This window comes from Oryzias melastigma, linkage group LG21, assembly GCF_002922805.2.
Source record: "Oryzias melastigma strain HK-1 linkage group LG21, ASM292280v2, whole genome shotgun sequence".
NCBI classification, from domain to species: Eukaryota; Metazoa; Chordata; class Actinopteri; order Beloniformes; family Adrianichthyidae; genus Oryzias; species Oryzias melastigma.
Genome location: NC_050532.1, coordinates 12,978,814 through 12,994,293, shown reverse-complemented (window position 1 = coordinate 12,994,293; position 15,480 = coordinate 12,978,814). Strand labels below are relative to the sequence as shown.

At 40.0% G+C, this 15,480-nt stretch overlaps 2 protein-coding genes across 2 annotated transcripts in view; both read right to left on the bottom strand.

The window, feature by feature from the left end:
- The window catches only part of LOC112137949 (olfactory receptor 142-like), a 21,240-nt gene extending 11,147 nt beyond the window's left edge, over positions 1–10,093 (bottom strand). Inside the window, exon 1 of the mRNA XM_024260468.1 lies at positions 10,029–10,093. Within this exon, the coding sequence (XP_024116236.1) occupies positions 10,029–10,093 (65 nt within the window). The remainder of the gene's footprint in view (positions 1–10,028) is intronic.
- Positions 10,094–11,738: 1,645 nt separating this feature from the next.
- On the bottom strand, positions 11,739–13,583 carry LOC112137950 (olfactory receptor 6N2-like). Its single transcript, XM_024260469.2, has one exon. The coding sequence runs from the start codon at positions 12,654–12,656 to the stop codon at positions 11,739–11,741; it is 918 nt and encodes a 305-aa protein (XP_024116237.2). The 5' UTR covers positions 12,657–13,583.
- Between the last annotated feature and the right edge of the window lie 1,897 nt (positions 13,584–15,480).

Here is a 15,480-nt window from a genome sequence, read left to right as displayed (position 1 = left end):
GTCGGTTAGATGCAGCAAGTTTGGTTGTGGTGTCGGCTAACTGCTCTTGCATCAGCCTGATCTGTTCTCGCCTGTTATCTAACTGTCCGATCAATTTAGCATTTTCCTGCTGTAACTCGTTTGCATCCTCTTTAGCACAGTGAAGTGCCATTTGAGATACCTTGTGGTTTTCTCTAGCCTCAGTGAGCTGAAGATGCATTGTTGTCAGGTCTTGCTGACCAACCTGGACCTGGGATTTCAAGACCTCTATCTCTTCCTTCAGTTGGCTATTCTCATCCTTTAGCTCGCTGGCCTGCGTAGTCAACTCATTGACACAAAGTTCGGATTCGCCTGCTCGTTTATTAACGATTTCAAGCTGGTGCTGCACAAATTTATTCTCCTCCTGGGTTTGAGAAATTTTCTGCGAGCGTGTGTCAAGTTTATTCAACGCTTGGTTCAACAGAACATGAGCACTTTTGAGTCGAGCTGTGAGCAAAATGGCTAGCCTACCAAGTGCTTTGTTCGACGCCTTGTCTTTTGGTGGACTGATCGTGATTTCATCCACTAGGTCAGAAAGCTTGGTTTCAAGTTCAGAAGCACCAAGGTTTTGAACCTGACCTTGAAATCCTGGGACAGTGGTTTCTGTTATTTCTGTCAAAACAGTTTCCAAGTCATCAAAAAAGTCCTCATGGCTGAAGGTCTTAGCAGAAGCAGTGTCAGCCATGCTTAGGTCGGTTGGCGTGGCTACAGAAGAATCAAAGCTGGAAGGTTTGCAACAGCTTTTGTGGATAACCTCAATTAGCACGCACGGACCCCTTTAGCTTAGCTTTCCAACTATCACACTCAGGTGATGGTTTGGACACAAGGCTTTGCAGTACAAAAATTAATGAATGGCTCAATTCAAGATCAAATGGTTTCACAGGAAAACTAATTTTCACCTAACTGTCCTTTGTTAGCGAATAATATAGCTTCCAGGAAGATCAAAGTGTGATTTGCCAAAGTAGTGGTTATCAAGATTAGCTCGAAGGTTAGCTGGTAGCGATAGCCCTTAGCATTAGCCTTTAGCCTAACTCTTAACGTTAGCTCTTAGCATTAGCCTTTAGCTTAGCCCTTAGCATTAGCTTTTAGCCTAACCTTAGCTGGGACACCTAGCTTAACCACTTTTGGTAAATGGCTATTGCAATGTCCACTTCAAACCACTAGGGGGAGTCAATGAGCCATTGACTAAATTAATCCTTCACAATCACAGACAATTATTTACAAAGACTATTAAAAAAAACAAAGCCTACTAAATGGTGATTACATATAGGGCTATAGATATATAAACCACACAATCAAAACAGCTTTTAGTTAGCACCCAAATATCAGTACACAAGTCTCCTCTAGGGGTTGGTACGCCTATGAGTATTAATCTCAGCATGCAACCTGGTTCCACAAACAATTCTTCTGATTGTTTTCAGGTAACTCAGTCTAACTGTCATTAATTCTCAGTGTAGCTCTTAAAGCAGACACTTTTGTGAGGACAATGGATGACAGGTTGGTGTAGCACACCTCCTGTGAGATCGGATGATCCCAGTCACATTAACTATACCTGTGTTCTAACAAAATACTAAAACAGGCTAAAACAATTCACAGAACAATTTGATCTCTATCAGTTACCACGTTTGATCTCCCAGAGAATGAGGACGCAAAAGGAAGTTTACAGAGGAACTGCGCCGTGCCAACGTCACTATCAGTGTTCAACCCCCCTTCTCCTGGGGAGGAGATTGGTTCACTGATAAGATAAAGGCCTGCAGCAAATTCCTTTGATCTTCCAATTGTCAAGACAAACTCTGGAGTTCCTCAAACTTTAGTGGGGGATATTAAGCAAAGCCACCAGATTTCCTAGGCTTGAAACAAAGTGAATCTCAAATATGACTGGTTTGCAAGTTAACAAATCAATAGCGACGCTTTCTGATTGTGACGACGCAGATTTGTGGAACTCAAGGTGTGCAGACTCCAAAATGATAATCCAGTCCACGTCTTCTGAAACTGATTTCAAAAGGGTCAACCTCTGTGAACAGAGGTCACTCCCTACAGAGAATTCAGTTTTCAGTACAGGACCAGAATATTCAAATGAAGTAGCTTTGAATTCCCACTGCTTTATCATAGTTTCAGATGCAAGCTTCAGACTTGTAACTCTGGATGTCCAACATGCATTTTAATAACCAAAGACAGCGTCTTTAACCACAAACTACCTGATGATACAACCAGAAAAGCTACCTAAAATCACAAAATAGAGTATTTACATTAGGGATTAGTAAAGTTAATGTGCACAAAAATAGCTGACAGTAAAGCTTGAATGTATTCTATGGTTTATCTCAGAAAAAGTCTAATAGTAAATAATGTCTGGCTAAGATAGATTTCAAAATGACTTTCTGGTTTAAGGCAAATGAACTGACTTTCACAGTTATGTGATTTCCTTGTCACAAATTTAACCTTTAAACCTACAAGTTTTATCCAGTTTACATTCAAATCCTAAAAGAAAAAGTTTGTTTAACTATGTTAAGTTAACAATCAAAGAACAACATGGATTAACTTGAAACCTGAGAAACATGTATGAATCAACATGCAGATATGTACAGACGCCAGCCAGTGGCGAGAGGGGGGTGAAGCCTCTGATTTGGATGCAAATGTGGAGTGACACCAATTGCATCACAGCTTAGCCATACCCCTTGAAGGACCCACCGTCTCATTCAACTTTTCAGCAGTGGTCATAAACACACACAAAGAATGCAGTCTCAGGTGAAAAAAGGAGGGGGGGGGGGTTGCTCACAGCAGGATAGGAAGTTGGGCCTGTCTGCACTGCGGGGGTGCAGATTTGTGTCTGTGAGCCAAACAATGCAATTACTCCAAAGAGTTTCCTAGTAAACCGCTTCAGCTGAACAAAGTGGATTTACACACTTACATAAGACATAGGAGTCTTAACAAAGAAACATCCACACGCAAATAAATTTACGGGGTGAGATCTGGCCGGAAGAATCTCTACCACGGGATGCTGAAAGTCAGTTTTTGTTCCCCTGGAACGCGCAGGCGGACCAATCTGAACTTTCGGGACAGATTTCCAAAATACAGGAACACGCTGGATTTCTTCTAATCTTCCCAAGGCCTTTCAAAGTAATAAGCGCTCTCGCTGAGTAGCGCGGATGCATGCAAATAAACAACTGTTCTGATTCTGCAGGAATCAGCTCAGCCTCAACAATTCTCAAGTTTTAACGCTGCTCGTCCAGCGGCACAACTTAAATGATTTCCAAGTTTTAACACTGCTTTTCACACAGAGATACAAGCTTAAAGTTCTTTTGTTCAGTCTTAAGAAGGAAGGCAAAGAAAAGTCTCCGTGATTTCATTCAGACTAAGATTGATGCTATGCACACACACAACTGCTCCTCTCAAATGGATTTCTAGTTTTGAGACAAAGTTAAGATCTCAAAATTCTCTTTTCCGTGGCAAAGTTTTGCAGAGGGCCTCACACGGGGCACCATAAAAGATGTAGCGTGAAAAGGGGTGAATATGAAGTATTCAATCCCAAAGTTGGTTGAACAATATAAACTTTGTTAAACTGAAATTTAATAAAATTATCCTCGGGGTACCACCTTCTTAATGAAGGAAAATATTACTCATCAATGATTAGCCGCTACTTCTAATCAGTAAAGTAATAATCAATAAATCAGTCTCTCAATTTTAGCGTGAGTGTCTTTACCCTGTGAAGGGACTTTACCACAAAGAAGAAAATAATGATATCAAACAACGACGTCCTTTTTAATATTTATTGAATAACATGAGGTTAAACAAGCAGAAATAATGGACGTAAAAGCATGGAAAGCAATGCACATATATGGGACACAGAATATAGCTTTAACTAATAACTAGAAATAGGTAAATGAGAAGAAAAGACACAAATTACTGAGGTGGAAAAAAAATGCTAAATGTGTGGATGCATTAAGTGTGTGTTGTGCATAAAAAGGATGGTGTTACTGATCTGAGAATAAGCTATTCTTAAAAGGAGGAATTCAAAACGGGGCAAAGATGTTACTCTTGCAAAAATAGTTAATCTTTGTTCTAACCACCAGCAGTTGACTGTATGAGCGAAGTTCGACTTCTCACCAGCGGTCTGTAGATCTGGATCTGCTCTGCCAGGAAGGGTGGTTGATCCCGTTCCTAGCTGGATGGTTCAGGCGGGCCGTGGAGGCGAGATCTGCAGCCAGGTGTAGAAGGAAAGGGAACCTGCGGTTCTGTTCTGTTCAGTCACTTAGCTTCTGGGGTGGTCGAACGATTTCTCTATTCTGTTTTGTGACCAAAAAGTATAAGTCACAAAGCTGGCCGGACAATGAAACTTATCGACTGGTCTAGCATTAAAAATCAGTTTCAAAATAAAAGCATCAAAAATGGTAAAAAGTTGGAATCAGTCTATGAAATAAACGGAAGACAAAAATGTTGAAAAGAAAGAAAGTGCGCGAGAAAAACGTGATCTTAAGACTAGAAGAACTTAGATGTTTCTGTTCTGCTCCTGTTCTGGCTTCTAGCTTTTAGCAGTTAGCTTAGAGGCGTGTTGTTGAGCCTGCAGGAGAAGCTTTCAGGAACAAAGAAAAAAGGGCAGAGAGCAGGCAATGGAGGGAGATGGCAAGTGTTACGCCCCAATTTGTCTAGGGGTGCGGGGCCTAACATAAAGATAAATTAAATAAGTGTTTAACAAAAACACAACAAAAGTTTCCAGGTTTTCTTTCCTCAAAGCCCAGCTCCATGCTTCAGGCAACAGCTTCACAAATGTATTGAAAATAATACTATCCTAGTAAAATTTTCCAGGTTTGAATGAAAATAGGAGAGCAGGTAACTGACATTTGGAGCCTCAACTCCACACATGTAATTTGATTTGGCAAAGAGGCCACACTACACCAAATATGAATCGTCCCGATTCTCAAAAACGGACAAACCAAATGAATACTTGCCAGTGTTTAATGAGCAAGGAAGTAGCATCGCAAACTCCATGGCAGCCCTGGTCTGGAACAATGCAGTTGGGTCTACTGCTGCAGGGGCCTCCACCCTTGCCTCCGCCCAATTGGGGTAGGTGGCATCAGGGTGGCATCAGCAACAAGTGCAGCAGCCTCCACTCCCACACTGTTACCTATACCACCACCACTTAGAAGATCCAGCCAGCTAAGGTCTACCTTAGGATTGACACACCCCCTGCTCGAATCCAAAATGCTCTCAGTTTTACCAGCAAAAGAAGTCCCCGACTTCACCAAATGTAAATGACACTAAAGACCCATTAAGAAAAACTGTTAACCAAACAAATTATGTCTCCAAGTACAAATGAATTTCACAAAATTCAAAAAAGGAAAGGGATCTGGGTGGATTTAGATCCCGGACGAGCCCCCAATTATGTTACGCCCCAATTTGTCTAGGGGTGCGGGGCCTAACATAAAGATAAATTAAATAAGTGTTTAACAAAAACACAACAAAAGTTTCCATAAAAAAGTTAACACAATTTATTTACAAGACGACACCAAAACATTAACTAAAAGTGAAGCAAAAGGCTTCAGGGTGAACCAAGGCCAAAATAACAAACAAAACCCCAACTAACTCAACCCAGGGAGCTTACCTGCAAAAGAAACAGTAAAATAATGACAAACACTAACCTCCCTGGACTAACAGAAACAGGAGAAAACATTTAGTAAAGAAAATGGCGGTTCACCCCTACAGCTTCACTTAACTTAATCCAACACTAAACACAGAACACAGAGTGGGACTTAACACAAAACACCAAAGAAACTACAAAGTGTGCACAAAACAAAACAGGTGGAGAAGTTCACTGAGCTGCAGTGGCGGCTGTTGCAGCCCAGCTCCCTTCCCGTGGTCTGGAGGTCCAAATGGTGGTTTTAAAGGCTCCCCTCCTTCAGGTTGGACCAATGGGGAGCCACGCCTCCAGCACCACACCTGAAACAAATCAAAAGACAAACAAAGATCCACAAAACACAAAGATGTCCCACTCTGACAAAAATTCACAGAACCAAAACCCAAATACGGCCACAGCCGTAACAGCAAGGGAGCGCTCTGGCCTGTGCGCGCGCGCTTTCAAACCGGGAGGCAGGGCCAGAATCGCCCAATCCGTGGGGATTTGAGGCGTTTTAAGATTGGAGGTAATTTGCATGTCCCAATGAGCTCCGTCTATGCAAATATCAGGGGCGTAACTTTATTCGGTCTCTGGGTGTGTTTAATGCTGAATTAACCACAAAAGGAGTTTCTTTCAAACAAAGTTATCAAAAAGTTTGTAAAACTCTATATGTATGTGTGAATCCTGTATGTGGCACATAAAATGCTTCCCAAAGTCCACATAAACACAGAAAAGCAATTCTCCAAGCTTTGACGGTTATACAATGATTATTCATGGATTTTAACCTCAAAATAGTTGTGGAATCCTCTTCTGCTAGGAACAAAGGTTTGATTACACACATGTAATAATATTAGGACATTTATTGTGGCTGTGGAGAGATGTTTTACATGTAAGATCCAGTGAACAAAAGTCCTGTGCTTTAAAACATAAGAAAGTTATGCAGGGTCACATTTTTTCAAACAAAGGATTCAGAGTGTCTGTCAGGAAGGCTTCCACCCTCCAGGGGGTCAGTCTCCTGGAACCAAGATTCTTTGAAGTTGACGGCCGACATTAGAGTTTCAAATGCAAATAGTCAGCGTTCTGGCCCAGTTTTAATGACTTACATCCGAGTGGAAGGTAGGGATCCCAGCCCACTTTATGCCCCCCCCCCTGCTGGGAGAGGGACTCTTTTATCTGAAAAAGGCATTCCACTTGAGTTGGGATGTTCAAAACAGATGTTTGCCAAAGGTTATCGCCGTTGTTTCCAAGGGTGATATGCTACAATTGTTTTTCACGATGTCTCATGTCACTGACATGAGACATCTTGTGTCTTTGTGGCTGAAGCAGAAATGATGTTGTTCTGATTGAAACAAAAAAAAAATACCATTAGGTAACTTCTAAATTACCAACACGCTTTTGCATTGAAAAACAAGTTAAAAAAAATAAATAAAAATACTACATCATTCGCATTTGATTCACTAGCATAATTTGCATGTCTAGAACGTTCAAAAGCTATTTCTTAATTTCACACATGGTTTGATTTAGACGAAATCCCATGGCAAAGTATTGCATGAGGGAGGAGCTTAACAAAAAGGGGACACAAACGACACAGACTAACAGTCTCTATTCTAAAAAGTTTAACTTTATCAATAAAGAAATGTTGAGAAGTGATATATCTTCGGTTCCAAATCGACACTTTTTGAACAATATGCGGATTGCTTAAACTGATGTACCAGACCCTGCATTCTAATCAAATTACAAACAAGAACTTTAACAGACCCATAAAAAAAACAAAAAAAAACATTTAGGCTGCATTGCACCAGCGACCAGCACTAGCTGGGGGTTCGTAACTGATTTTATTCTAGCATATGCTGATCGATGAATTAACTTGAGGAGGAAATGAATAAAACCACGATAGAGAAAGTGTCAAATCACGCATCGTTTTCTAAAGTGTTAAAGTTTTTAGATGCATGAACCCAGAGGAAGGGTTACGTTTAGGATTACGGTTACGTGTAGGGTTAAGCCACCCAGTGGTTTCTGAGCGCTGCCGGTTTTGCAGCTCAGTCCTCCTCCTGTTACAGCGTCAGGCAAAAAGGAAGGACTAGAGGAAGTCAGGAGCAGGAAGGACTAAAATCCAGATTGTGGATTAACATAAAATTTAATAACAAAATGTACTCAAAGGAGAAGGCAAAAGAACATAGCTGTTAACACAAGACTGCGACACTCAGAGACCGAAAGACCATTACTTAAAAACCTGGAGAATAATGACAAATGTAATGCAGCTGTGGCAACCAGGTGAGGGCAAAGGAGGAGGGGCAAACACTGCCGAATGTAACGCCTCCATATTTATGACAGCTAATGGGGTTTTACCTTTCAGTTTAATTTAAAATGAGTGGCCGACAAAAAAAAAAAAAAAATCCAGCCTTGGACAAAATTAAAATACGAGCGGGAAATGCAATAACGCACACTTTTGCTGCACGTCTGACGTGGAGCCAAAATGAACTTTTTTCCAGTTTGTCATATGTAACTACATTCAAAAAACATCAGCCTAAAACAAAACCTATCGGCGTAAGTGCAGGCCGTCCACTTGGTGTCTTGATAGTGGGTAGAGCATCCTTCTTCAAATATACCTTATTACAAAAGCCTGATTCTTTCTCCTTCCAGCTCACAAATGACTCTTTTTCAAAGTGCTTGTTTCATACAATAAATATAATCCATAATTTTCTCAAAGTAAAGTCCCTGGGAAAAAGCCCACATCAGTTTGGCTCTTCTATGAGGCATAGAAGTGGGAAGATACCATTTTTTCTTCTCCAGCACATGAGATATGCACGCTAGCTGGAACAGATGAGGGTTTAGTGCATGTGCAGCAGAGCTGTTGATGGAAAGAAGATTATTCATTCAAACAGAGTCTGTCCAAGATAGTTTGATTGATTTAAAAGGAGAAATCCTCCTTTACAAATCAAAATGATTTCTTATTATATTTGTTCTCTTTCAGAAGAAAAATGCCACACATACATGTTTAAAACTCAAAACACAGGATTTTCATCAGAGGAGAACTTTAAAGTAACACATTCTTTGAGATTGTTAACATTGTGTTTAGTGAGGTTCTCATTGATAAAAACATTGGTTACCTTCATGGCTTCCTCAATGGTTTATAAATGTTTGAATGGTTTTGAGCCTTCTTATTTATGTGATTTACTTTTAAAGTATGAGACCTCGTGGACCCTGAGGTTCCTCTGGCACTGGGCTTTATAGTTGTCCCTAAGGTGCTAAAATAAAGCTGATTCTAGCAGAGAGGTGTGCAGCGTCTGACCGTTCAAATGAGATGTCTAGCGGCGTAATTGATCCAACAGGTGAGTACACACGTGAAGTACGTTATTAAAGTGTTGATTATCAAAGATAAGTGCAGGAAATTTTAATGAAAGGAGCATGGATATGGATACAAGCACTGTAAAAAACAATGATCATATAATATTAACAAGATAAAAGTTCAGATTGTACCTCAATAATAATAATAAATGATCTGACAAAAAATTTAATAAATGCAGCATTACTGGTCTTTGAAGTGAGAAGATTATTTGATATGCTCTGAATTTTGGTTCTTAACTGAAGCTTTGTTTATTAGTTACCCAAAAATATATGTAATTATCGTAAAGACACATTAGTATTTATTGATAATTTTATTTTAATGTTGGATAGAGCGTTAAATGAACAAGTTGTGTTTTAAATTGTTCTAAAAGAAGGTTTTGAAGATAATAAAAAGATACATTTGTTTGTAAAAATAGTTATATATCATAGAGTACTAAGGTAATATATTGATTTTTGCAATGTTTGCCATATCGAGATACTATTGGTATCGTGAGCCACGTATGGTAAATGGTGAATGGCGTATACTTGTATAGCGCTTTCTACCCTCCTTCGAGGGCCCAAAGCGTTCACAGTCACAGACCCACTCACACATTCACACACTGGTGGTGGCTCTGCTGCCAAACACTGGCACCAACCTCCCACCAGAGGCAATTCGGGGTTCAGTGTCTTGCCCAAGGACACTTCAACACATGGGGGGACAAGGCGGGAGTCGAACCCGCTCACTTCTGATCAGGAGTCGACCGCCCTACCACTGCACCACGGCCACCCCTCGGCTGTATCGTAAATTGCATTGTATGATGAGTTGCCCCGAGATTCTCAGCTCTATAGTTAACAGAGGCTCAAGACTCACCTTTTTAACATGGCTTTTAAATCATTTTAAAAACATGTTTAATAATTATTTTAATGTTTTAACATACATTATTCTCTTTATCTAATATTATTTTAATGTTATGTTGTGTTTTTTTACATACATGTGTATTAAATTTCAACATCTTCCTTTTAATGTTCCTTTTAATGTTTCCCTTTGGGGATCCTTTGTGCCAGGAGTTGCCGGTTCTGACTGGGGTCATTGCTGCCGTAGTCTTCCTTTGTTGGGGTGGTTGGGGTCAGACTCATCACGGTTGTGGAGTGGATGCCATTGCTGTCTCGGTCTGGGTGGGCACTGTGGTGATGTTCCTGTGGCTGAGCTGGCTCCAAAATACTATTTTCTTACAGCTGCCCCAAGCCTTAAGTTTCTTTTAGAATTGACGGTAATACTGTAGAAGAGGTACTGCAAAACACTCAATATAATGTTGGCAAAGATAGTTAAACATTTGTTAAGGTTGTAAGAAGTTAATGGACTTTAGACAATCGTCTCTCTTTAAACTTTAATGCATCTTACTAATTGGATTATTGTGCTAATAAATGTCTTATAAACATCCTATAAACACATTAAGAATGTTTGTGTATGTGTTAATAAAGCTTGTTGAGGAATCTTATTATAAAGTGTTACCAAACTAACTTTTAGAAGTATTCATTGTTTGTGTGTGTTAATGGATGGAGGGGTTGGGAAAAGGGTGGACTCTTTTTATTGATTTATTCATTTATTGTCTGTTTTTAACTGTAAAGAGCTTCAAGCTGCGCAAGTAGAAGAAGGACTTGTTTATAAATAAAGTTTGATTTGATTAACATGTTTCCAACACAGGAAGGAGGGGCTGTAAAAGTTGGTGACTTATTGTTGAGGCTTTGGTTGTTGAACGGTTTGGGCAAGGCCATTTGTGTTGCTGAGGCATTGCTTAAACACTGCAGGACATCTGGATAATTAGTTTATAAGTTTTTTTGTTGTTGTTTTTCTTTTGCCTTTTGTTAAATGCATAAATACGCAGGGTCCACCCAAGTCACACAGAATTTTTGAGTTATTCTATGATGAAGCCTCCAGCCTGGATGAAGCCCAGAAGTTGAAGAAAATAGGAGAAGAAATAAACAAATAAATTAATTAATTACCAGAACACGGCTGTCTTCAGAGCTTTTAATAGGTTTGACATTTATTGAGTCAAACAGATTTCAGGATACAGTACAAAGCCCTTCTCCCTCTCACAAATATATAATCTTCCAGCATTTTATTTCCCTGTACCAGCCTACTACCTTTATTGGGAGGGAATTTAACTGATAGAGAAAGAACCAAACAAGCATCCCAAAATAAAAATGGAATTACTATGGTCCTAACAGAAATAAAACACCATATAAAACACCAACCAAAACATCAGAACAGAGTTATTCTATGTTCTGCTTCTCTTCCTTCTACAGCTGATAGAGGAGCCTTTTAGAAAAGGACATTAGCCACGAGAAAAAAGAATTATATATATATATATATATGTGTTCATATATATAACTATATAACATTAGTCATATTTATGATTTGGTACTGTCAGCTGGGGCTGTTAGAAATGTATTGCAGTCATTTGACAATATTGGTGCATGATTGTACACACACATTGTAATATCCAAACTTAAATTTAACAAAACCAATATAATGATGGCCATACCATTAGGATAGGAAGTCAATTTTGATATACAATTATAAACACATAAAGGAAACATTTTAATGATAAAATTTTTAATCTACTTTTTTGCCAAAACTAAGGGCCTAGTTGTTAAATTTAGACAAACTGTAAATGGATAAATTAACCATTATATTTCTAACACCTGAGTTCTAACGTTGTCCAAATAAATTTACGAGCATATTTAGTCTCTGACACGAGCTGACACAGAAGATGTCAAATCAGCAGTCATGTCTAACTTTATAGAACAAATTCTTCACATGTTTATAAATTTCTGTCATTTTCAGTCCATAAATGATTGGATTGCAAAGAGGATTATACATGATCATCTGTAGTGTCATTATAAAGCGAGCGGTCTTTGAAAAATTTGACTCCAGCCTTATTATAATCATGTCATATGTAAGCAAGCAGGAATAGTTGATTAAAACCAGCAGGTGAGGTAAACAGGTTTGAGCAGCTTTTCTCCTAACTTCTCTACAACTTTTATAAGCCACTATGAGGATCTTTGCATATGTGAAAATGATGAACAGCATGGGAAGAATAGCAATGTTGAACAGAGTAACTAAACCAAAGGTTAACAGGGCTTTAGAACCTGCACAGAAAAGGTAATTGATGGAATTGTTGCAGAAAATGCCTTTTAATGTAAAGCTGCAAAGCTCTGACTTTGCATTTCCAATAACTGGCACAATAAGGTGACAAACGGGTACAATCCAGGCCAATCCCAGTAAAATAAAGACAATTGTTTTTTTCATAAGAATAGCATATTGCAGAGGTTTACATATGGATACATATCTGTCATAAGACATGGCTGCCAGCAGTAAGAATTCTGAACAACTGGATGAGTAAAAAATTAGAATCTGAAGGAGACAGGCTTCATAAGAGATGATCTGTTCTTTAGATAAAAAGTCTGCCAAGAGTTTGGGGTAGATGTTTGTGCTGAAAAGAACAGAGTTGATCAACAGTGCTGCAATAAAAATGTACATAGGCTCATGAAGGTTCTTGTGAATCACAATCAGAGAAACTATCGTACAATTGCTGCAGACAATCAAAATATAAACAGTTAACATCATAAAGAAATAGAAATACCTGTACTTTTCTATCTCCACATGACCCTCAAGACTTATGTATGTTACATTCATATCAGTCGTCAAAATGCTTTAAAAAAAATTAAACAGAACTCTTTAAAAAAGCCTGAGATTCTACAGAGAACTGTTCTCAATCTGTGTTGTTTCTCAAACATGTTTATGTCAGAGCTACTATTTAACAGATCTATCTTACCCTCTAAGGGTCTCATTTAGTCTTTCAAGAAAAAAATACTACCCTGTAAACAAACTCATCATAACAACCAAACTCAAACAAGGCTAAAAAAAAAAACTTAATCCTCTTCTGTATTGAACACTCAGTGAAGGTTCATGTCAATCCATCTGTCTGGAGAAAAACTGCATTGACTAAAGGGGAATAGCTAAATTAAAAAAAAGAAATGATCCTTCCGCTGTACAACAGGCAGCAGAGCAGACATGACACCAACAGACCTTCAATATCCATTACAGTATTCCTCCGTTATTCGCAGGGGTTAATAACTGAAGACATCATCAGACTATTTGGGAATGCTCACTGTGTTGTGAGCAGTGAGAAAAGTGTTTGACAAAAAAAAAAAAAATCTGCACAATGGAGGCCCAAATCTGTAAAAAATCTGTAAATGAAGAATGTTTAACTTTGAAGGAAAGATCTTTCTTTTTGGGGATTTTTGTGTAGATTGTCCACATCATCTTATATTACATAAATGTAAGCCATAAGTATTTTATCACCAACTTCTATTCAGCAGTGATCCCTGTTGTGTTACTTATTAAGCTACAACCCAAGTGCAAATACAATTGCTGTACCAGGTGCACCTTTTATAAAGTAAACCTTAATTAGGTCATTACAATTGGAATCTTTCCGATTACTTCATAATAACGGTTTCATTGTTCTTGTTACATTTCACTAAAAATCTACTTAACAACAGAGGTTTTGTTGCTCTCATGCTATTGCCTGCTCCTTACTCTGGATTAAGGTGCATTCACACCGAACGCGATTTGCGCAGCAGAAGCTGCCAGCTCCAATGTTATTCAATGGTCCAGACGCGCTCTGATCCGAATTGAATCGATGTGAGCGACAGGCTGAAGTTTGACGGGTTGCTGGGTCCAGTCAGCCAATCAGCAACTCAGCTTTGAGCACGGGACGTTTTCAGTGACCCGATCAGCGGGTAGAATACTATCCAATACGAGCGTTTTTGTCCTGTAGCAGCTGTAACACACATCAGCTGGGTCCCTTTAGATTGTTTGCATGGTTGGGACTTGATTAGCCAATCACGTGGGGTCCTGGGATCAGCTGACTCTTTTAAAATCAGCTGACGCGGGTCTGGCTGCATGAGCCTGTCAGCGATACAGGGAAGCGGCTGCAGGACTACTGGGCGGTTGATCGGTGTTGTCAATTAGACAATCTGACTTTATGTCAGTTTCACCTCGGGACTGGTGAGGGAAGGCGATGTTAGCATTAGCATTGTATATGTTGTGTGAGCGCTCTGTTTGTTTTTCTTTTGTTACGTAAACGCTGTTTTATGGGCCGCTCTAGGCCAGGTTCCAAGTAGAGGAGAGATCCCGGTTGGCGAGCTACCAGGCTTGGAGGCCCAAGAGTTGGATCTACTTCCCCCGAGTGGAGAACATTGAATGGATTACCAGGACGGACCTTCTCTCTACTGACCAACACTGCCGCTGTTGGCGAGGAACGTTGCTGCGGTCTCACACAAGTGAACTGTATCGGGAAAAAACAGAACTGACTTACTTTCTTCATTGTATTGTTGTGCGCTGTTGTAAATATTTTCTTTTGTAAATACAAAGCTTGATATCACGACAGTGTCAATTCGTTTCACTGCACACCCAGCTCCAGCAGCCGAACCTACTCTTTTGAAATTTAATCTAGTTAAATAATTTCCTTAATTCATTTTGGATATTAACGAAGTGCTACACAGAGCTGCAGTTCTCTGGTTGCAGCCGGACAGCCTCACGGACATCATCGGAGCTAACCCACTCCACATGCCAAGAAACAGAGAGCCACTGCTAGGACCGTTGAGCTGGGAGTGGGAATCGGGGACTGCAGGGTGGGAGCCGGGGAGCGGAGACCACAGAGCACAGGCCGGGAACCGTGGCCCGACGACCGCAGGGCGAAAACCAGGGAGCAGGAACCGCAGAGCGCATGCAGGAATTGGGGAGGGCGGGGAGCGGGGACTGCGGAGCGCGGGGCGGGGAGCGGAGTACAGAAATTGGAACAGATTAGGAACCGAAACCAAAGAACTGCTTTGGCACCGGAACCGCATAAAGCCCAATTGGTGCCCAACCCAACAGATCAGTGGCTTTGGCTCCTGTGGAGGAGCACAGGCCCTCCATATGCCAGTGTATGTACCACATGCTCGGCCTGCAAGATCGGCTCCGGGGCTTTCAACTAGTAATAACGTCACACTACGGTAGCTTAGACAAACGACTTAGCTATCTTGCACATTTTTTCTGTACTGAAATGATGTTATAATAATGAAGTTTATTTTTAAAAAAAAGAAAGAAAAAAAAAAAGGACCTGGCTGTGGTATTGTTTTGCATTGACAGCTCCTTCACTAATGGCTGCTCTCTTCAGTGTGTATGTCACTAAGCAGAAAGTGAGCTGGATATTCCAGCGGGATTTCCTCCGGTCCCTGCGACCAAAAAGAAGTTTAACACTGCCAGAATGTATTTTGAAAAAATTACGAGCGAATAACCACTTCCTTTTTTTTTTTCTTTTGAATTTGCGAAAAACAACAAGCTAGCATGCTACTCCAAAGCACCCACTTTAGCACAAACTTCACGTTTCCAGCCTGATTTCTTTCTATTAAGATAACGATCATTATCCCGTATTGATACGCCTCGATTGAATTAGTTTGTTGTCAAGGTTTTT